General features: G+C 40.2%; 1 protein-coding gene across 2 annotated transcripts in view; it reads left to right on the top strand.

Moving 5' to 3' along the window:
• The window catches only part of tbc1d12b (TBC1 domain family, member 12b), a 90,330-nt gene that overhangs the window by 25,519 nt on the left and 40,541 nt on the right, over window positions 1-24,270 (top strand). For both annotated transcript variants that reach the window (XM_072557768.1, XM_072557769.1), the window contains exon 2: window positions 11,488-11,611. In XM_072557768.1, the coding sequence (XP_072413869.1) occupies window positions 11,488-11,611 (124 nt within the window). The remainder of the gene's footprint in view (window positions 1-11,487; window positions 11,612-24,270) is intronic.

Raw genomic sequence — 24,270 nt, 5'->3', positions numbered from 1 at the left:
ACAATAAATTCCTACTGTTAAACTGGTCGTGTAACATTACAGGAATCAAATTAATGAATTAGGGTGAAGAGGTGGCTTGAATATGGTAATATAATTCAGTTTTGGGTCAAATATTCTGGTGTTCTTGTATTCAATATTACTCAACTTTTTAACCAAAGTAAAACAAAGTAGATATTGTAAACTCTTTTAACCATTGTCACAGACCATGTAGTTTCTCTCTTGATGAACTCCAAGGAGACCCCACTCAGCTTGCCAAATTCCAGCCCTAACTACCCACTCAAGTCTTTGACTTCCTAATGATGCCAAACCCCTCAGGTTTTGCTGGTTCAAAATCCTGGACCACATGGGCTACAACAGGTTAGACTTCTGGAGAGTGATTTAGGGATAAGCAATAAATGTTGACCTTGTTAACAACCTTCAACTCATGAATGAACGGAGAAAATGGAAAGACCATGAGGAAAAAGTATGGCTCACAGATTAGAAGGCATGAGAAGTTAAAATGAAGGAAGTGTGTGGTGGAAAGTATTAGAGAGAAACCAATAAACGAATGTATGGTCAGAATGTATCAAGATTAATGATTTAATTAAGTTTGTAATGTACAATATATCTCCTTAAGGTTGGAAGTCTTATAACTTAAACTGTAACTTATCCTGCTATTAAGTGAGACACTAGCACTGAATGAAAAACATTAGATGCTTTGTTTCCAAGCAGCAATGCAGGAAATCAATGTGGGAACAAATAAATGATTTGATAATTATTTCCATGAATTAAGTAAGCACTGTGGCATAAGTGATCTATGCATTTCTCTTGGGTGGAAATTATTCATCAGGCAAAAGAAATCGGCATGTCTATTGCATTTTTTTTCTAAACAGGAATGTTGAAAATGAAGAGTACACTTGACTGGACCCATCACAAGGAAAACTTTGTCCAAATTTAATTTTTTTGAGACTGCCTAATGATTAGGAAGGAAACACTTTTGTCCTTCAACTTCAAGTCTTGTATATTGTTTTATTAGTTCATTTACAAAATTACAGATCTCTTGTTGAGATGTTGAGAACTGGCTCAAATGTAGAAGACAGAGGGTGGTGGTGGAGAGTTGTTTTTCAGAGTGGGCGCCTGTGACCAGTGGAGTGCCACAAGGATCGGTACTGGGTCCGCTAATAATCATTTTATATAAATGATTTGGATATGAACAGAGTAAGTACAGTTAGTAAGTTTGCAGATGACATCAAAATTGGAGGTGTAGTTGACAGTGAAGAAGGTTACCTTAGATTACAACAGGATCTTGATCAGATGGGCCAATGGGCTGAGGAGTGGCAAATGGCGTTTACTTTAGATGAATGCAAGGTGCTCCATTTTGGGAAAGTAAATCCGTGCAGTACTTGTACACTTAATGGTAAGGTCCGAGGGAGTATTCCTGAACAAAGAGACCTTGGAGTGCAAGTTCATAGCTCCTTGAGAGTAGAGTTGCAGGTGGATAGGATAGTGAAGAAGGCATTTGGTATGCTTTCCTTTATTGGTCAGAGTATTGAGTACAGGAGTTAGGTCATTTTGCGACTGTACAGGATGTTGGTTAGGCCTCTTTGAATATTGCGTGCAATTCTGGTCTCCCTCATAATGGAAGGATGTTGTGAAACTTGAAAGTGTTCAGAAAAGATTTACACGGATTTTGCCAAGGTTGGAGGATTTCAGCTATAGGGAGAGGCTGAACAGGCTGGAGCTAGTTTTCCCTGGAACGTTGAAAGCTGAGGGGTGACCTTATGGAGGTTTATAAAATCATGAGGGGCATGGATAAGATAAATAGACAGTCTCTTCCCTGAGGTGAGGGTGTCCAGAACCACAGGTCATAGGTTTTGGAGTGAGAGGGGAAAGATATAAAAGGGACTGAAGAGGCAACCTTCTCAAATAGAGGGTGGTGCGTGTATGGAATGAGCTGCCAGAGGAAATGTGGTGGAGGCTAGTACAATTGCAACATTTAGAAGTTGGGTGGGTATATGAATATATAGGGTTTGGATGGATATGGGCCGGGTGCTGGTAAATGGGACTAGATTAGGTTGGGATCTTTCCATGCTGTACATCTGTATGACTGCAGTTTAGGAATTTTCCCATTGCTAGAGCAATATACATTGACACCTAATTCTGACAGTTTTAGCCTATTGTGCTGCTAAATTTTATTTCTCTCATGACACAGCACTAAAGTAAACTGCGAATGTTTGTAGTGTGCAGCTGGCTTGAATATCTGAAAAGCGAAACATAGGTTAACATTTTGTGCTGATCAAAGCATTGCATCAAAACTTTAACTGATCTCTTGATAGGCCTGTTACGTATTTGTGTAAATATTAGCCTTAGTTTTTCAGGGATCAAACAGTGTAACTATAAATCATGAACTGGTAATTACTACAGTTCACCAAGCAGGCATGAGAATGTTTAGGTTTTCACACTTGTCATTTGGCTGGTAGATTGTTGTGGAGAATTGACGAGACTAATGTGCATCATGTGGTTTATCCCAATACATTCATGGTTAACTAGGTTAGTGGAGGAAAAAACATTATTCTTGTAATGGGGTGTTATGTTAGAACCTGAAGACCATAAGATGTAGCAGCAGAATTAGGCCATTCAACTCATCAGGTCAGTTCCATCATTCAATCATGACTGATCTTTCTCAGCCCCATTTTGCCTTAACCCCTCACCCTTGATCCCTTTCCCAATTAAGAACTTTAAAGACAATGATTCAGCCTCCACAACCTTCTGTGGCAATGACTTACAGATTCATCACCTTTGGCTGAAGGAATTCCTCCACATCTCATTTGTAAAGGATCAACCCTTCATTCTGAGGTTGTGCTCTCTGGTCCTAGTCTCTCTGACCAGTGGAAAAATCTTTTTCATGTCTGCTCTATCCTGGCCCCTTGCTATTCTAAGTTTCAGTGAGATAACCCCACCACCACCCCCAGCCATCCTTTTTCACTCCCATCAGCCCTGAGTTCTCAACTGCTCCTCATATGACAGGCTCTTCATCTCGCGATTATTCTTGCAAACCATCTCTGTACCCCTTCCAACACCAACACATCCTTGCTTTAAATTGGGGCAATAACCTGCTCTCGATATTTCATATGCAGTCTGACTAGAGCTTTGTACAACAGTGCATCCCTGCTCTTGTATTCTAGCCCTCATGAAATTAATGCATTGCATTTGCTGCCTTAATTTCTCTAACTGAACCTACATATGTTTAAAAATCAATAGTTTTTCAGGAATCAAACTGTGATTATTAATTGCAATCCAGTAGTTAGTACAGTAAGTAAGAAAATCCTGAACAAGAATTTTTAAATCCTTTTGTGGTTCAGGTTCCCAAAGTCTGTCTTCCCCCTTTAGAAAATAATCTACATCTCTATTCTTCCCACAAAATGCATAACGTCACACTTGCCAATATTGAATTCCATGTGCCACTACTTTGCCCACTTTCTGGTACTATTTAAGTCCTCCTTCAGTCTTCGTTTCCTCAACACTACCTGTCCCTCCACCTGTGTTTAGCAATAATTGTGTGAAGTTTGGCAAATGCACAAAATTAAAGCTAATTGTAGTATTTAAGCGCACAGCTTTCCCAACAAGGAATTTCAGAAAAGTGTTGTCATCCATATTCACGAGAGGTTGGGTGAATAAAGGCAGTTTCAAGAAATGCCTCAAAGTTTGAAACCATGCTAAGTTCTACATGGAAAAAGATTTGCTTGTCTGGAGCACGTTTGAATCCCAACTTGTCAAAATGTAGTTTGTGATGTAAGATCAGCTAACACTGAATTGGCATTTCTGCCTGGTGATTTTATGAATATTATTTAGCCCTTGGAGGTGTGTACATGAACTTCTCAGGACAATATCTGAAAAATGTGGAATAACTAAATGTTGGAAGATGCAAAAGAAGTCGCTTGGCAGAAGTACGAACATCCTCACAAACAACTTTATCAATGAGTCATAGAAACATGAAATGAATTTGATCCTGACATTACAAAAACAACATTTCCAAAATGTGGCATGTCAGTTGCACTCATCAGAACTCTGGTTAATTCCTTGTGGAGTGGTGATATCGAAGCTGTCAATAAAACCAACATGATGACTAAAGTAAGGAAGGCCCCAGCAATGATATTCAAGAAGGCTATTCTGACAAATATGAGATTCCAGTTGTTTTGAGTGATACTGAAGGATATCAAGTGAAGTCTTGTTGTTAATTCATGCTTTATTTGTTTTGTTAGGTGGAACGTATCACGTACAGTTTGTAATATTGAAATGAATATATTAGCAGGAATGAGCTTTTTTTAGTGTTGAATTCTACTTTATTCCATTGCAGCAATCATTTAGGCCCAAATCAAGCACAATTATTAGTCCCTCAAAAAATTACCCATTTAAAATAAAATTATCTTGACGTTTGAATTTTATATGAATGAGATTTCTACCAAAGAGAACTTGAACCCAATTGCCTGAGATGATCTAAATAAGATTCTAAAGATGAAAAATTGGGCCAGTATGCTATCTGGATCTTGAAACCTTTTTTAAAATATCCTTCAGAACGAGTAAGTTGCAATTATGTGCTCACTTTGACCCTCAAGTACTATTTATTTACACCTACTATTTATTTAATGTGAATGTTCCTCTTTCTGATTTAACAAAGAAGGGCAAAAAGGAGACATGAGAACTTCGGCAAATCTGGTTAAGGAGAACATAGGGAGATGATACAAATGCATTAGGAGTGGAAGAGTGATGAGGGAGGGAATAAGCCCCCTTTAAAGGTCAATAAGGCCATCTTAAGTGTGGAACCACGGGCGATGGGTGAGATACTAAATGAGTATTTAGCATCAGTATTTACTGTGGAGAAGGAAGTAGAGCTAGAGAGCTTGGAGAAATAGTGATATTTGAGAAGTGTCCATATTACAGAGGTGATGGTGCATAAAGGTGGATAAATCCCCAATACCTTATTAAGTGTATCCCAGAACTTTGTGGGAAGCTAGGGTAGTGATTACTGGGCCTCTCGCTGAGATACTTGTATCATCGATAGCCATGGATGAGGTGCTGGGAGACTGGCTAATGTTCCTGTCAGTATTTAAGCAAAGTGGAAGGAAAAACTGGGGAAGTATAGACCTATGAACCTGATGTCAGTGGTGGGTAAGTTGGAGGGGAATTGAGGGACAGGATCTACATGTATTTGGAAAGGCAAGGCATGATTAGGGATAGTCAACACTGCTTTATGTGGGCATTCATGTCTCACTAACCTGATTTGAGGGTTTTTTTTTGGAGAATTGATAAGATTGAAGAGAGTAGTGGATCATGTCTGTATGGATGTTAAGGTATTCTACATGGTAGAACTGGTTAGCAAGGGTAGATCACGTGGAATCCAGGCACAACTAACCATTTGAATTAAAAATTAGCTTGAAGGTAAGAGATGGAACGTATTGGTTTTTTGTACTCTAGGCCTGTCTCTAAGAGTGTGCTGCAAGGATTGGTGTTGGGTCCACTGCTTTTTATCATTTATGTAAATAATTTGAATGTGAATAGTGAAGAAGGTCACCTCAAAGGGACCTTAATTGGATGGGCAAAGGTTTAAGATGAGGGAAAAGATATAAAAGGGCCCAAATAGCTAACATTTTCATGCAGACGGTGGTGTGTGTATGGAATAAGCTGCCAGAGGAAGTGGTGAAGGCTATACAATTACAACATTTAAAAGGCATCTGGATGGGTATATGAATAGGAAGGATTTGGACAGATGTAGGCCAAATGCTGACAAAATGGGATTAGATTAATTTAGGATATCTGGTGGGCATGGGCAAATTGGCTGAAGGGTCTGTTTCCATGCTGTACAACCCTATGACTTTGACACTATAATCAGTTTAATTTACATAGCTTATTTAATGTAATAAGACATCCTAAAGTGTTTCACAAGTATATTAAGTAAAGTTTAACACCAATCTATAAGAAGATAGTTCAGATTAACAAAAACATTTGAAGGAGACTTCAGGCATCTGACAAGAGGTGGGAGGTTTGGAGAGGGTAATCTGAAGTTTTGGTGCCTTGACAGATGAAAACATGGACATGAATACTGGAGCAATAAAATCAAATTATATACTGTACTGAAAGCTGAATTTACAAATTCAGTTCTTGACAAAAGTCTGGGTCCCAGTTGCTTACTTCAAAATGTCTTCAAATGTAACAAACAACTCTACTTTGTGGAAAGAAAGATAGTGTGTTTAGTTCTAAGCACGAGTAGGAAAGGACCATATTGCTGCAGATTGTTTTTGTTAATCCCATGCAGTCAGAAAATACAGCTTTGCAAAATAGAAGTGTTTTCCACCTGTTGAAAATTAGTTTTGGCAATCAGTAAATGCCTGCAGTTATACTGGTAAAGACTTCATGCTGGAAATTAACTGGTCTACGAACATGTGAGCTAGAGTAGGCAACTTGGCCTTTTGAGCTAACTCTGCCTTTCTTTACGATTGTGGCTGATGTGATTTTCAGCTTAATCTCTTCATTCCTGCATACCCCCTAAAATCTTTCATCCTCTTGGTTATCAATTATCTATCTATCTTTGCCTTAAAAATGCTGAAAGATTCAATTTCCTGCCCTTTGAGAAAGGCAATTCCAAAGATACTCAGAATTTATTTTTTACATTGTCTCTGTCTTAAATGGATGACGTCTTATTGTCTTAGTCTAGACTGTGACAGCTCCTCTCCTTCTCCTCCCCCCCCCCATTTCCATCTGGTCAAGTCCTCTCAGTTTTGTGTAAATTATGTTGCTTTAGATTCTCCTAAACCAAGGGGGTACTGGCCTAGCCTTTCCTCATAAGGCGGTTTGCTCATTCCACATTCAGTAAGTATTGGACACAGGACTCCAGATATGGTCTTACCAATGCTCTTTTTAATTAATGGAAAATCTCCCTTCTCTTGCATTCAATTCCTCCTGCATTAAGGCAGAGCATTCAGTTAGCTTTCCTGATCACTTACTATACCTGCATACAAACATGCACACCCACATCTTTCTGCATCTCTAAGTTTTGCAACCCCTCACATTTAGATAATGTGCTAGTATTTTAGTCAAATTTGCCACACATTGAATTTAAAGTGATTGCAACTTGTATTCATGTCGAGTCTTTAACATAAAACATCGCAAAGTACTTCATGAGCATTATAAAACAATCTGATGTTATGATATTTCGACAAATACATTGGATGAAAAACCTGGTCAAAAAGTAAGGTTTAAGATTTTAAAAATGGAAAGCCAAGAAGGTTAGGGAGGGGTTTGCACAGCTTAGTGCTTTGACAGCTGAAGGCATGGAATTAAAACTGGACATGCTTAAGATCAGATTTAGTTAAGTACATGTAGCACCAAGACTCTGGAACTGGAGGGCATTATACAGAACTGGGTAAGGACGAGGCAGTGGAGATGCTTGAAATAAGTATCAAATTTTTAACATTGAAGAGTTGCCTGATTGGGCGCTCATGTAAGTCATTGAGCATGGAAGTGATAAGTGATCAAATTGGCATGAGCAAGTTTTGAATGACGTCAAGCTTACGGGGAGAGAATTTGGATGGAAAAGTCAAGTCTGAAGCTAACAAAGGTATTGATGTGAGCTGAGAAAGGGAAGACTGATCTTAGAGGTAGAAGCATGAATAAACAATCAATTTGATAGCATAGATCCAGCCATGCTGAGAAAATTTTATGACTCCCAAGGTTACAAGAATTTAGGTTTAGCCTTCGACTATTGCCAGGGAGATCAATGGATATAGATAGTGCTGTTTGTGGAAGATTGTGTTAAGTAATTGGAGGAAATTTCTGCTCATACAGTTTTGGATGTTGGACAGGTTGTCCTGGCAAGAGCGGTGCAATCATGAGAAGGATGATGTCACCTGGGGCAATAGATAAATTAGTAAAATAGGATGTCAACAGGGTTTGCAGTTAAGGATGAGGAGAAGAAGACAATGTTTTGATCATCTTGCAATGATTATGTAGAATATAATTAGAATTATAACTAGGCAAGTTCTGCTCCAAGTTCCAGTACAAATATGCTGAGGCCTTGGAGGAAGGGAGTGTGGTTAACTACATTAAAATCATCAAACTCTGGGCCTGAGGAGAGCTGCATGAACTTGAGTTGCAGTGTATTTTCATACAAGTAGTTTTGGAACTAGGGCAGGGTGATAACTTTGAAAGGATTTGAACGTGGAATTTGACGAAGGATTGAGACAACACATTAATGGACTTTGGTGAGAAAAGGGAATTGGAAATTAGTATGTGCAAGTTCTGTTCTGAAAGTGAATGTTTAAATACTGGGTGAGGTTCTGCAGAGTAATTTGTGGTTTCTCTAATTTTGAGATTAAAGAGTATATGAGATGTTTTTATGGAACTGAAAGGTTTTCCTATTGCTAAACGAAACCAATACAAATATTTGATTCTCTCCATTAGTTATCATATAATTTAGTCTATAACAAGCTTTTGCTTTTTGTTTTGGTTGCAATTCACACTTAATAGCTATTGATGTGTTACTATTTGTCAGTTTCTACTAAGTGCAGTGATGGAGGATCGACATTTGGCCACACTGCTACCTGGGCTATAACAGAGACTATCCTGGGATAGTAGAATAGAATGACCAAAAAGGGAGTAGAGGTGCTGAGCTTCACCTTGTTTCACTCTTCACCGTGTTTGGGAAATGTTACTGGATTAAAATCCTGAAACTGTTCCTTACAGTTGTTTGATTATTTACATTATATGGACTGCACTGGTTCAAGAATATGGCTCACCACCAATGTCTCAAGGACATTTGGGAAATGGGCTATATGCAAGTTCACAACTAAAAATGAATAATAAAAGTTGACAGTGGGACATTTTACCTCGTAGTTTTGAGAACGTTGTTGCAAAACTGGAACAGTCTGCATTCAAATGTTAAATTAACTAAACAACCAAGTTTGATAACTGCAGTTTTTGTCATTATTTTTGGAGTTGAGTTACATATAGAACATATAACATCACAGCGCAGTACAGGCCTTTCAGCCCCTGATGTTGTGCTGACTGTGGAGCCAATCTGAAACCCATCTAGGCTACACTTCCATTTTCATCCATATGTTTCTACAATGACCATTTAAATACCCTTAAAGTTGGTGAGTCTGCGATTGATGCAGGCAGGACGTTCCATGCCCCTACTACTCAGTGAAGAAACTACCTCTATGTCCCCTTGTGCTAGCCATCACTATCCAAGGAAAAAGGCTCTCTCTGTCCACCCTATCTAAGTATCTGATTATCTTCTATCTCAATTAAGTCTATTTTCTCTCTAATGAAAACAACCTCTCGTGCCTCAGCTTTTCCACATAAGACCTTCCCTCTATACCAGGCAATGTCCTAGTAAATCTCCTCTGCACCCTTTCCAAAGCTTCCACATCCTTCCTTTTAATGTGGTGACCAGAACTGTGCACAATACTCCAAGTACCTATAATTACCAGGGTTGTCCCTACTCCCCCTCTTGAACAAGAGGGCAACATTTGCCAACCTGCATTCTTCTGGCGCTTTTCCTGTAGACTAGGCAAAATCAAAGCCAAAGGCTCAACAATCTCCTCCCTGGCTTCTTTTTTTTTTAGATTAGATTAGATTACTTAGTGTGGAAACAGGCCCTTCGGCCCAACAAGTCCACACCGCCCCGCCGAAGCGCAACCCACCCATACCCCTACATCTACCCCTTACCTAACACTACGGGCAATTTAGCATGGCCGATTCACCTGACCTGCACATCTTTGGACTGTGGGAGGAAACCGGAGCACCCGGAGGAAACCCACGCAGACACGGGGAGAATGTGCAAACTCCACACAGAGAGTCGCCTGAGGCAGGAATTGAACCTGGGTCTCTGGTGCTGTGAGGCAGCAGTGCTAACCACTGTGCCACCGTGCTTCCCAGAGATAAATCCCATCTAGCCCGTGGGATTTATCTATTTTCACAACTTCCAGAATTTCTAACACCACCTCCTTGTGAACCTCAATCCCGTCTAGTCTGGAAGCCTGTATCTCTGTATTCTCCTCGACCACATTGTCTTTTTCTAGTGTGAATACTGACGAATTGAGGGTGTGTGTCAGCCGGATGCCAGTGAGTGTTGTGCAATGTGCTTAGGTGGTGTGGCTGTCATTGTTCAATAGCTGGCAGTGTGTGCAATCTGTATTATCTGTGAGTCATGATGTTGGACTGGCGTGGACAAAGTCAGAAATCCCACGACACCAGGTTATAGTCCAATAGGTTTATTCAAAATCACAAGTTTTTGAAACGTTGGCCCTTCATCGGGTGAAGTGAGAGAAGCACACAACACAATTTATGGGCAGAGATGAAAAGATCATACAAATGGTGTGAGTGGAATGTCACATAATTCTCTGCGGGTGACCTCTGGTGTTAGATGGTATGAGTAAAGTGTCAATAGCTGAATAACAACCGAAGGGATGACCTATAATCCAATTAAATGAGGCATAGAAATTAGAGTGGCATGGTTACTTGGCATACTTGTTTTATTCCAGCTTTGTCCTGTTGTGAAGGTGATGAGGTGCCTAGAATGAATCGATTATATAATGGCAGTTTGTTGAATTGAAGTTTATATTTGTGTCTAGACTGTGTTGATGGCACGACTTCATGAAGAGTTGAGAAATGCAATTTTAAAACATCATGATTAAGCCAAATCCATGCATAAAACAAAATCTTACAACTTTTAAATGATAAACATTAGCATTAAAAGTAAGAAGGCTTCACCTTGTGCAAGAAGGTTTGCGGGCCTGATGCTTAAATGAAGGCAGAGTACATTAGAATTGAATACAATCACAGTGTTAACATTGTTAAAGTCTAGTAATTTTAAACATGTACAATAGTGAACTCAAAATATGCTCCGTTACTGTAGCTGCATTGAAAATATTGGAACTTCTCATGAACTCTGTAGGTCTCCACCCATGTAAGGTCTGTAGTTGCTAAGATAACATTTATTCTTTTTCTGTAGACTTTTTCTTAGTCAACTGTAAGTTTTAATCCTGATCAGAAAAGTAATGTACTTTCAAATTCACATGCAAATACATTTGAATTTGTACTTCATTGACACTGGCTGTCCCAAGTTACTGCTCTTTGGCTGTGTGTTAATTGATCTATATCCAAGTGACACTGTCTTTGATTTGAACTATTAGTTTGCGTTTTCCTGTTCTGTGACCACTACTGCAGTTGTCAGAGGTGTGACAGTTTTCATGTTTACTTAATTGTATGATTTAAACCATTAAGTGACATTACATGTGTTTTTATACAATGCCGATGGTGGTGTCAAAGGCTATATGAATGGAGCTCCATTATTTATGACTTGTAGGATACAAAAGCTCTGATATTAAAATGTTGAAACAGTTTGATTTTTGTCTTGTTTTTGTTAATATAGAAAAGATCTGAAATCACTGGTAATTTTGCAAAGCAAGTGTAATCTCTGATCAGTGTTTCATTACTCTTGTTTCTTAGGAATTTCTTTAGCAAGCGAGCAAAGGAACCTATTCCTTCTGCTTTCAGTGCTCCTGGCTGGAAGCTATTTGGGAAAATCCCACCAAGGGAAAATTCACAGAAGGATTCCAAAACAATACAGCAGGTATATTTTTAAAAAATTGTGCACCAAATTCATTTCACATACTGTACCTGTTTAGATTGAACATGGTGTTCTGTTTCCCCTACGATATGTTTGTTAGATTTTCGGTGATCTGTTGGCTTTATGACAATGTGTTCTGCCATTGCAATGACAAATGTGATTGAAAAATATTGAATGAGACTAACATGGAACGTTTTAAAAACTTTGGTAATAAATTGCTGCTGGTTTAAAAACAAAGCCGAAAAAGATTAAAGTGCAGATTTGATTTCTGCAAAAACATTGCACATTATTGAGGGAAGTAGAAACAAACTGCAGAATCTAACATGTATCTAAAAAGATCATTGCTAAGGAAATGATAAAAATTGAATTCCATTGATTCCAATAACACTCTTTTTTTTTGTAATCCTGTTGCACTTAGAGTCATAGAGATGTACAGCATGGAAACAGACCCTTCGATCCAACCTGTCCATTCCGACGAGATATCCCAATCCAATTTAATCCCACCTGTCAGCACCTGGCCCATATCCCTCCAAACCCTTCCTATTCATATACCCATCCAAATGCCTCTCAAATGTTGCAATTGTACCAGCTTCCGCCGCTTCCTCTGGCAGCTCATTCCATACACGTACCACCCTCTGCATGAAAGAGTTGCCCCTAAGGTCTCTCTTATGTCTTTCCCCTCTCACCCTAAACCTATGCCCTCTAGTTCTGGACTCCCCGACCCAGGGAAAAGACTTTGTCTATTTATCCTATCCATCCCCCTCATAACTTTGTAAACCTCTATAAGGTCACCCCTCAGCTTCCGTGCCAGGGAAAACAGTGCCAGCCTATTCAGCCTCTCCCTGTAGCTCAAATCCTCCAACCCTGGCAACATCCTTGTAAATCTTTTCTGAACCCTTTCAAGTTTCACAACATCTTTCCGATAGGAAGGAGACCAGAATTGCACGCAATATTCCAACAGTGGCCTAACCAACGTCCTGTACAGCCACAACATGACCTCCCAACTCCTGTACTTGATACTTTGACCAGTAAAGGAAAGCATACCAAATGCCGCCTTCACTATCCTATCTACCTGCGACTCCACTTTCAAGGAGCTATGAACCTGCACTCGAAGGTCTCTTTGTTCAGCAACACTCCCTAGGACCTTACCATTAAGTGTATAAGTCCTGCAAAGATTTGCTTTCCCAAAATGCAGCATCTCGCATTTATCGGAATTAAACTCCATCTGCACTTCTCAGCCCATTGGCCCATCTGGTCCAGATCCTGTTGTTATCTGAGGTAACCCTCTTCACTGTCCACTACACCTCCAATTTTGGTGTAATCTGCAAACTTACTAACTGTACCTGTTATGTTCGCATCCAAATCATTTATGTAAATGACAAAAATTAGAGGGCCCAGCACCGATCCTTGTGACACTCCACCTCCAGTCTGAAAAACAACCCTCCACCACCACCCTGTGTCTTCTACCTTTCAGTCAGTTCTGTATCCAAATGGCTAGTTCTCCCTGTATTCCATGAGATCTAACCTTGCTTATCAGTCTCCTATGGGGAACCTTGTCGAACGCCTTACTGAAGTCCATATAGATCATATCTACCGCTCTGCCCTCATCAATCATCTTGGTTACTTCAAAAAACTCAATCAAGTTTGTGAGACATGATTTCCCACACACACAAAGCCATGTTGACTACCCCGAATCAGTCCTTGCCTTTCCAAATACATGTGCATCCTGTCCCTTAGGATTCCCTCCAACAACTTGCCCACCACTGAGGTCAGGCTCGCTGGTCTATAGTTCCCCGACTTGTCCTTACCACCCTTCTTAAACCATGGCACCACGTTTGCCAGCCTCCAGTCTTCCGGCACCTCCCCTGTGACTATCGCTGATACAAATAACGCAGCAAGAGGCCCAGCAATCACTTCTCGAGCTTCCCACAGAGTTCTTGGGTACACCTGATCAGGTCCTGGGGATTTATCCACCTTTAACCGTTTCAAGACATCCAGCACTTCCTCCTCTGTGATCTGGAAATTTTGCAAGATGTCACCATCTCTTTCCCTACAGTCTATATCTTCCATATCCTTTGCCACAGTAAATACTGATGCAAAATATTCATTTAGTATCTCCCCCATTTTCTGTGGCTCCACACAAAGGCCACCTTGCTGATCTTTGAGGGGCCCTATTCTCTCCCTAGTTACCCTTTTGTCCTTAATATATTTGTAAAACTCCTTTGGATTCTCTTTAATTCTATTTGTTGAAGCTATCTCATGTCCCCATTTTGCCGTCCTGATTTCCCTCTTAAGTATACTCCTACTTTCTTTATACTCTTCTAAGGATTCACTTGATCTATCCCGTCTGTACCTGACACATGCTTCCTTCTTTTTCTTAACCAAACCCTCAATTTCTTTAGTCATCCAGCATTCCATATAGTTACCAGCCTTCCCTTTCACCCTGACAGGAATATATTTTCTTTTGGATTCTTGTTATCTCATTTCTAAAGGCTTCCCATTTTCCAGCCGTCCCTTTACCTGCGAACATCTGCCTCCGATCAGCTTTTGAAAGTTCTTGCCTAACACCGTCAAAATTGGCCTATCTCCAATTTAGAACTTCAACTTTTAGATCTGGTCTATCCTTTTCCATCACTATTTTAAAACGAATAGAATTATGGTCACTGGCCCCAAAGTGCTCCCCCACTGACACCTCAGTCACCTGCCCTGCCTTATTTCCCAAGAGTAGTTCAAGTTTTGCACCTTCTCTAGTAGGTACGTCCACATACTGAATCAGAAAATTGTCTTGTACACACTTAACAAATTCCTCTCCATCTAAACCTTTAACACTATGGCAGTCCCAGTTGGTGTTTGGAAAGTTAAAATCCCCTACCATAACCACCCTATTATTCTTACAGATAGCTGAGATCTCCTTACAAATTTGTTTCTCAATCTCCCTCTGACTATTAGGGGGTCTATAGTACAATCCCAATAAGGTGATCATCCCTTTCTTATTTCTCAGTTCCACCCAAATAACTTCCCTGGATGTATTTCCAGGAATATCCTCGCTTAGCACAGTTGTAATGCTATCCCTTATCAAAAATGCAACTCTCCCTCTTTTGTCTCCCTTTCTATCCTTCCTGTAGCATTTGTATCCTGGAACATTCAGCTGCCAGTCCTGCCCATCCCTGAGCCATGTTTCTGTAATTGCTATGATATCCCAATCCCATGTTCCTAACCATGCCCTGAGTTCATCTGCCTTCCCTGTTAGGCCCCTTGCATTGAAATAAATACAGTTTAATTTATTAGTCCTACCTTGTCCCTGCCTGCCCTGACTGATTGACTCACTTTTGTTCTCCGCTGTACCTGTGTTAGATTGATCTCTTGCCTCACTATCTCCCTGGGTCCCATCCCCCCACTTTACTAATTTAAATCCTCCCAAGCAGTTCTAGCAAATCTCCCTGCCAGTATATTAGTCCCCTTCCAATTTGGGTGCAATCCATCCTTCTTGTACAGAACACTTCTACCCCAAAAGAGATTCCAATGATCCAAAAATATGAATCCTTCCCCCATACACCAGCTCCTCAGCCATGCACTCATCTGCTCTATCCTCCTATTTCTGCCCTCACTAGTTTATAGCACTGGGAGTAATCCAGATATTACTACCCTTGAGGACCTCCTTTTTAAAATTCTACCTAACTCTCTGTAATCTCCCTTCAGAGTCTGTCTTTTCCCTTCCAATGTCTTTGTCCACATTGGAACCAATGACCTCCTGCTGGCCCCTCTCCCCCGTGAGAACATTCTGCACTCTGAGACATCCTTGATATCTGTCATCAAAGGAAATGGTGTGAAATGCTAATACTGACCACCTTCACAATGATTCTTCATCTTGTGTTGAGTGCTTAATTCCAATGCTATGAGGAACAGTGGAGTTGTTTCTGGATTTTGTATTTCAAAGATTTTTAAGTTCTGTCTCCACATTTTATTTGTTGGCCAATAACATTAAAAACTGGCCTGGAGTTTCCACTTTGGATTCATTTGATCTGTCTGGAAAGCCAGCCTGTTTTGAGAAGTTTTTTTAAATGTTTCTGCTTGAACTTATTTGAGCACATGTTATAATCCAAGTAAAACAAATAGCCCTTGATTATACTTGATGGTAGTAGCTTGATGTTTTGATTCATCCTGAAATCCTGGCTGGTTTTGTGTATAAGGCTCACTTTTAACACTATTTTTAAGTTAATTCAAAGTTCTGGAAACTCCCTTCCTTTGAAATTAATTTGTGCTTAAAATCTGACAACTTTTTGCCCTGTTCAACTTCAGGAGAAATGCTATGTGGACAGGAAAAATTAGAGAAGACTACAGTCAGCCTGAAATAATATTTCCTTCATCTGACCTTTGAAGAGATTTAATTAATTTTATTAAGCAAGATTAGAGTAGTAATATTATTTTAAGTGGACACTGAGTGTTATTGGCAAAGCAAACATTTTCCAATTCTGATTAGCTACTGGTGGTTGTCCATATGCAATATAGGTGCGTCCACATGCTGTAAGGAAGTGAGTTCTAGATTCTCGAACCAGTGATGGCTGCTGCTTCACTTTATAATTCCAAGCTGGGGTTGGGTGTGGCTTAGGGAAGAACTTTTGTAGTTGAAGGTATTCCCATTGTCTGTTGCCCTTCTAGGTGCTGAATGTTATTGGTTTGGCAAGTTCTATTCGTGAGGTGTTGGCTTTCAGAATGTTGAATGCTGTCCAACTTTGTAAAACTTATGTACAAAACCTTTGTGAGTACATTGATAGACTAATGCAAGACTGCCAGGGAATGTGGGTTTCCTGTATGCAGCAGCTTAAATTCAGTAGTTACTGACAAACATATGATAAACATAGTAAATTCGAAATGGGCTTAGATCATTTGAACCTACCCTGTCATCAAAAAATATCATATTTTATCTGATTTTCTACATGCCTGCTAGCCCCCCGATTGCTTATCAAGAATCTATCTGCTTCACCTTAAAATGAAAAATCCCAGAAAATTCAAGGACACTTTCATTTTTTTGAGAAGAAAATGATAGAAACAGTTTCAAAGACTCATGACTCCATGCGAGAAAAACACTATCCTTTATATGTATAAAATGGGGACACTTTGTTTGGAAACCGTGACTGCTACTTGTATTCTCTCTCAAAAGGAAAGGTTTCCACATATGCACTATCAGGATCCTTTAGGACCTAATGTCAGTAATGTCGACTGTTACTCTTCTACACTCTAGGTGTGCAATTTTTCCATATGGGTCAATCAGCCTGTTCCAGGTATTAGTCGAGTAAACCTTGCCTAACCTAATCTTGTTTATGGGCGTTCATTTTTATTTTGAATATGTTGCATATGTCTTGTTGTGACATTATTGTTTGCACCACAAGGATCATAATCTAGTGAAATGGAAATTAGATTAGATTAGATTAGATTACTTACAGTGTGGAAACAGGCCCTTCGGCCCAACAAGTCCACACCGCCCCGCCGAAGCGCAACCCACCCATACCCCTACATCTACCCCTTACCTAACACTACGGGCAATTTAGCATGACCAATTCACCTGACCTGCACATCTTTGGACTGTGGGAGGAAACCGGAGCACCCGGAGGAAACCCATGCAGACACGGGGAGAACGTGCAAACTCCACACAGTCAGTCGCCTGAGGCGGGAATTGAACCCGGGTCTCTGGCGCTGTGAGGCAGCAGTGCTAACCACTGTGCCACCGTGCCGCCCAATGTCCCTACCTCTGGGCCAGGAGGCTTGGGTTCAAGTCTCACCTGCTCCAGAGGTGAATGATATAATCTCTGAGCAGACTGATGCAAAACAAAAATCTGTTTTTAACCACATGGAAGTCCAAATTGTGCAAGAGCAAGAAACCAGTGGTCAGTGTAGAGCTCAGGTTTGGGTGACTTAGTTATAGAATGTTGTTTTGGTCATGTTTTATTAGAATCTAAATTCTACATTTAAATGTTGCTGAATAGTTAAAATGGATGATACAGGTTTAACATTTTAATGTTGATTTTTTTTTTGTTCTGAAGACAATTTGGAATGTAACTTCAACTTAACATCTAAAGGAATCAGTTTTATTTAAAATAGATTTATTGAATATTGATATTTTGAAGTACACAGTCACATCTTTCTAAGAACTTCCAAGAAACTAATGGAACAATTACTGACTGGGTTGAATTTGTCCTTTTTTTTTAATGGACATTAATGATTAAGCAATTTTTGACACTGTCCAGTAAATGCTGCTGTAGCTGTATTGGAATGTTCCATTTCTGCTTTCTTGAGAAATCCACAACATCACTGAGACCAGTGTTAGCCAATTCAAGCCACTCCAACAGAGCATGGAGACTTGAGGATAATGTATCTTTTCAATAGTCCAAAGATGCAGGTAATATTCTGGGTACACGAGTTGAAATCTGGAACATCTTGCATCAAAGTGTGGCTAAAACTGCAGATAAGGCACAAGTGAGTGGAATGGAATACTTTCCATTTTCCTGGACAGAAGCAGTTCCCACGTAATCAAGAAGCTTGACATCATCCAGGACAAAGAAGCTTGCTTGATTAGCACCATATCTGCAAACATTCACTTCCTACATCACTGATGCTTGTAGCAGCAATGTGTATCGTCTATCAGACGTCGTGGTTCACCAACATTACTTAGCACGTTCCAAGCCCATGACCGCTACCATCTAGAAGGACAATGGCAATAGATACGTGGGAACACCACCACCTGCAAGTTCCTTTCTAAGCTACTCACTACCTAAATTTAATGTCACAAAGTTAAAGTCATGGAACTCCATCTCTAGTGGTATTGTTGCTTATTTGCACCAAATGGGCTGCTGCAGTTCAAGAAGTTATCTCTCCACTGCCTCGGTATCTAGTTGAAAATCGCCAGGTAATAGATCAACAGGTTTATTTGAAAATACAAGCTTTCGGAGCACTGCTCCTCTGTCAGGTAACTAGTGGGCAGGATACGTAGAATTTATAAGTAAAAGATCAAAGTGTCATACAACTGATACGATGTATTAGACAAACCTAGTCTTTAATCTTAGTTAAATCTTTAATCACTTCGAATGGGGATGCAGGTTTTGATTGTGTAGATCCCAGAATTTCTTTCAAGTCACTGCCCTGAGATAACTTGGTCTTATCAGTATTTGAAAAAAAGTGACATCTCAGCTCAGGCAATGCATTCAATGTGTGAGGTTAGAGTCTGTCTGTGTCCCAAAGTAGGAAATTTATAAAATGTCATTTATAAAATGCTAGAGGGAAAGTATGTATGTGATGGCAAGATAGTGTGTGAGAGATTATTTGAGCGGAGATATCACTTTTTTTATATATTGATAAAACCTTGTTATCTTGGGGCAGTGACTTGAAATTCTGGGATTTACATATTAATCTGATCAAAGTGATTAAAGACTTATAGAATATATCAGGTCAGTTGTATGACTTGTGTCATAAATTGTGTCCTGCATATCCTGTCCCACTATACTCCTTCCTGATGAAGGAGCAGGGCTCTAAATGTTTGTATTTTCAAATACATTTTTGGACTAAACCTGTTTTTTTTTGTGATTTTCAATTTCGTCCTCCCCAGTCCAACACCGGTGCCTCCAAATTAGGTTAAGGTGGGCAATAAATTACACAAATGGTGCAATTTATTGAATGTTAAAGAATATTTAAAAAGAGATATTTTGCACATAAACAACCCATTTGTCGTCATGTGCTCCATTGCTTCCTCTTCAAGCAGTTGGTTGACCTAGCCACACTCAGAAGAATTAGAATACCAAGTGAAAACTCAATCTTCATTTTTCAAATTTCACTGACCTTGGCAGGAAGTGTTCTGTTGGGGAAACCATTCTGAAGTGATTTTCTATGCTGTATTAGTAGTTAGTTATGAGTCATTTCTAGATTCCCATTTGGTATTTTAGTATCCCTTGTAAAGGATAAAACTTTGTCTTTATTGAAATTAATCAAGGAACCGTGGAAGAAACTATAAGGTAATTGATTGTAAGTTTAGGTTACAGCAGTATCAATATAATTGGTCCGGAATGAAGGCCCACATTGGTTTGGGTTCATTTTATTTATAGCTACCTCTGCTGCCAATCATTAGACACTGGGACCATGTTGCATAAACTTCTACCTTGAACTTTGGTTGCAAATCTCCAGATACTAGCAGAACATGAATTTAATGTCAACAAATCATCCTCAACTCTTAGTTATTAGATTAGATTACTTAGTGTGGAAACAGGCCCTTCAGCCCAACAAGTCCACACCGACCTGCCGAAGTGCAACCTTCACCTAACACTACGGTAATTTAGCATGGCTAATTCACCTGACCTGCACGTCTTTGGATTGTGGGAGGAAACTGGAGCACCCAGAGGAAACCCACGCAGACACTGGGAAAATGTGCAGACTCCATACAGTCGCCTGAGGTGGGAATTGAACCTGGTCTCTGGCACTGTAAGGCAGCTGTGCTAACCACTGTGCCACCATGCAGCCCGCCTTTCTTATTCGGTAAAGGCAACATACAGCTTATTCAATTGACTTATAGATTTTGTTTCTTTGAATTCCCACCAACAGCTGGCGCCACCTATTTCTCATGGCTCCATCATTTAATGCCAGGTTAAAAAAACCAGATGACCAAAACTCTACAGTTGCCTTGACATAGCAATTCTGTATATATAAGACATGACATGAGAACACTTACTTGATCTAAAGTATAGTGAGATAGACCTAAGCTATATATAAACCTGATAAGAAAAACTGGAAGAATGCAACATGCTTATTTGTTTTCTGAGTGAGGCCTAGTTTCTATTAGCAACTTTTTGCAAACTTGTTACACTATAACACTTAAGCATTGCCAATTAAAAGAACTTTTATCACCTGCAATGTAAATGTTTTGAACTTTAATATATGATCTGAGCATAAACACATTTAACTGTTGAAGCAGTTGTACTTTAGGCACATTACACATCTAGAATGACAACTGATATCAGAATTTCTCAGTGACCTGCAGGCAGGTCTTTGAATCAGACCTCTGGACCAACTTTCAATGCAAAACTACATAGCTATGGAGAAGGAGAGGATTAGGTAAAATGGGAGGATATTTAATTGGGGAAGAGGAAACTATGATGCAATTAGACATGACTTAGGAAGCATGGATTGGGAGCAATTGTTCCATGCTAAAGGCACTATCGACATGTGGAGACTGTTTAAGGAACAGTTGTTGCAAGTGATGAATAAATGTCCCTCTGAGACAGGCAAGAACTGGTAAGATGAAGGAACCTTGGATGACGAGCGGTGGAGTTTCTCATCAAAAGGAAAAAGGTAGCTTACATAAGGTGGAGGAAGCTAGGGTCAAGCTCAACTCTAAAGGATTACAGGCAGGCGAGGAAGGAGTTTAAAAATGGTCTGAGGAGAGCCAGGAGGGGGCACGAGAAAGGCTTGGCAGAACGGATTATGGAGAACACCAAGGCATTTTACACTTATGTGAGGAATAAGAGAATGGTCAAAGAAAGAGTAGGGCCGATCAGGGATAGCATAGGGAATTTGTGTGTGGAGTCTGGGGAGGTAGGGGAAGCCCTAAATGAGTTTTTTGCTTCTGTCATTACGAAAGAAACGAACTTTGTAGTGAATGAAACCTTTTGAAGAGCAGGTGTGCATGCTGAACTGGATAGATTTATAGGAAGCTGATGTGCTGAAAATTTTGTCAAAACATGAAGATTGACAAGTCGCCAGGCCCGGACCAGATTTGTCCTCTGCTGCTCTGGGAAACGAGAAATGCATTTGCTTCGCCACTCGCGAAGATCTTTTCCTCCTCGCTCTCCACTGGAGTTGTACCCGAGGACTGGAGAGAGGCAAATGTAATTCCTCTCTTCAAGAAAGGAAATAGGGAAATCGCCGGCAGTTACAGACCAGTAAGTCTCACGTCTGTCGTCTGCAAGGTGTTAGAAAGGATTCTGAAGGATAGGATTTATGACCACCTGGAAGAGCATGGCTTGATTAAATGCAGTCAACATGGCTTTGTGAGGGGCAGGTCATGCCTCTCAAATCTTTAATGAGTTCTTTGAGGATGTGACTAGAGAAGTTGATGAGGGTCAAGCTGTGGATGTGGTGTATATGAACTTCAGCAAGCCATTTGATAAGGTTCCCCATGGTAGGCTCATTCAGAAGGTCAGGAGGAATGGGATTCAGGGGAACATTAGCTGTCTGGATACAGAATTGGCTGGCCAACAGAAGACAGCGAGTGGTAGTAGAAGGAAAATATTCTGCCTGGAAGTCAGTGGTGAGTGGTGTTCCACAGGGCTCTGTCCTTGGGCCTCTATTGTTTGTAATTTTTATTGATGACTTGGATGAGGGGATTGAAGGATGGGTCAACAAGTTTGAAGACGACACAAAGGTTGGAGGTGTCGTTGACCGTATAGAGGGCTGTTGTAGGCTGCAGCGGGACATTGACAGGATGCTGAGAGGTGGCAGATGGAGTTCAACCTGGATAAATGCGAGGTGATGCATTTTGGAAGGTAGAATTTGAAAGCCGAATACAGAATTAAGGATAGGATTCTTGGCAGTGTGGAGGAACAGAGGGATCTTGGTGTGCAGGTACATAGATCCCTTAAAATGGCCACCCAAGCGGACAGGGTTGTTAAGAAAGCGTATGGTGTTTTGGCTTTCATTTAACAGGGGGATTGAGTTTAAGAGTCGTGAGATCTTGTTGCAACTCTCTCAAATTTTGGTTAGACCGCACTTGGAATACTGCGTCCAGTTCTGGTCGCCCTATTATAAGAAAGATGTGGATGCTTTGGAGAGGGTTCAGAGGAGGTTTACCAGGATGCTGCCTGGACTGGAGGGCTTATCTTATGAAGAGAGGTTGACTGAGCTTGGATTTTATTCATTGGAGAAGAGGGGACCTAATTGAGGTATACAAGATAATGAGAGGCATAGATAGAGTCGATAGCCAGAGACTATTTTCCAGGGCAGAAATGACTAACACGAGGGGTCATAGTTTTAAGCTGGTTGGAGGAAAGTATAGAGGGGATGTCAGAGGCGGGTTCTTTACAGAGTTGTGAGAGCATGGAATGCGTTACCAGCAGCAGTTGTGGAGGCAGGGTCATTGGGGACATTTAAGAGACGCCTGGACATGCTTATGGTCACAGAAATTTGAGGGTGCGTACATGAGGATCAGTGGTTGGCACATTGTGGGCTGAAGGGCCTGTTCTGTGCTGTACTGTTCTATGTTTTATATTAAAACTAATAAGTTTGCAACTGCTTTAAAACAATTTTTGGGGGGACTTGGTTGCTTTCAAATTCCATTTGCAATTGTTTAGTTAGATTTTCTTTGCTTCATTTCAGCAATAAATGAATTGGAGCTTTCAGACTGTGAAAATGCAGTGGATTGACAACTACTTGAAATGACAGCAAGATAGAAAATTTCCAACAGTAAATCTGACTTTTGTGCAAGTTAAGTTTAATTGGTTTCCCTTTTCTTAGTGTAGTGCATTATCCTACAGCAATCTTTAGTTCACTTAGCTGATTGAACATAAAGGTGTAAGCTTATATTGAAGCATTAGGGCCTAAGTTCAAGTCCTACCTGCTACAGAGGTAATAACATTTCTGAGCCGGTTGCTTCAGAAATATCTAAATCTGTATTTTTTTTTAATTGCCTTGGCAAAGGTACTTGAACTCAGAAGCAGATAAAGAACATTTCACGTGCCTTTGCATATGCTAGTATTGACCCCTCAGCTGTAGAAAATTGTATTGAGGTCAAACTGGAAAAAGGTGAATAGCTTATTTTGAGTATCTTTTCAAAATTTAAGGCCACGAGACATAGGAGCCGAATTAGGCAATTCACCCCCATTGAGTCTGCTCTGCCATTTATTCACGGCTGATAAGTTTCTCAACCCCATTTTCCTGCTTTCTCCCCATAACCCTCGATCCCCTTGATACTCAAGAACTTATTTACCTCAGTGTGGACATGGCCTCCACACCCTTCTGCAGCAATGAATTCCATAGATCCACTATTGTCTGGCCGAGAAGTTTCTCCTTGTCTCCTTTCTAAAAGGTGTTCCCTTTACTCTAAGGCTATGTCCTTGTGTCCTAGTCTCTCCTACCGTTAGAACCATCTTGCCAACATCAAGTTGTCTAGGCCATTCAGTATTCTGTATGTTTCAATTAGATTCCCTCCTCATCCTTCTAAACTCTATTGTGTGTAAACCCAGAGTTCTCAAATGTTCCTCAATGTTAAGCTTGTTGTTCCTGGGACCATTCTCAAAAACCTCCTCTGAATACGGTCCAGGGTCAGTACATCTTTACTACGGTATGGGGCTCAAAACTGCAGACAATACTCCAAATGTTGTCTAATCAGAATCTTTAAGAGCCTCAGAAGTATATTTCTGCTTTTATGTTCATGACCTCTTAAAATAAATGCCATCATTGCATTTGCCTTCCTAACTACTGACTCAATCTGCAAGTTTATCTTGAGAGAATCCTGGACTAAAACACACAAGTCTCTCTGCACTTCCGACTTCTGAATTTGCTCCCCATTTAGAAAATAATCCATGCCTCTATTCTTCCTATCAAAGTGCATGGCCTCACACTTTCCCATGTTATACTCCACCTGCCACTCCTTTGTCCATTCTCCTAACCTGTCCAAATCCTTC

This window comes from Chiloscyllium punctatum, chromosome 38 (assembly GCF_047496795.1).
Source record: "Chiloscyllium punctatum isolate Juve2018m chromosome 38, sChiPun1.3, whole genome shotgun sequence".
Lineage (NCBI taxonomy): Eukaryota > Metazoa > Chordata > Chondrichthyes > Orectolobiformes > Hemiscylliidae > Chiloscyllium > Chiloscyllium punctatum.
Note: the sequence above shows the minus strand (reverse complement) of the source record. Positions and strands in the feature narration are given on the sequence as shown.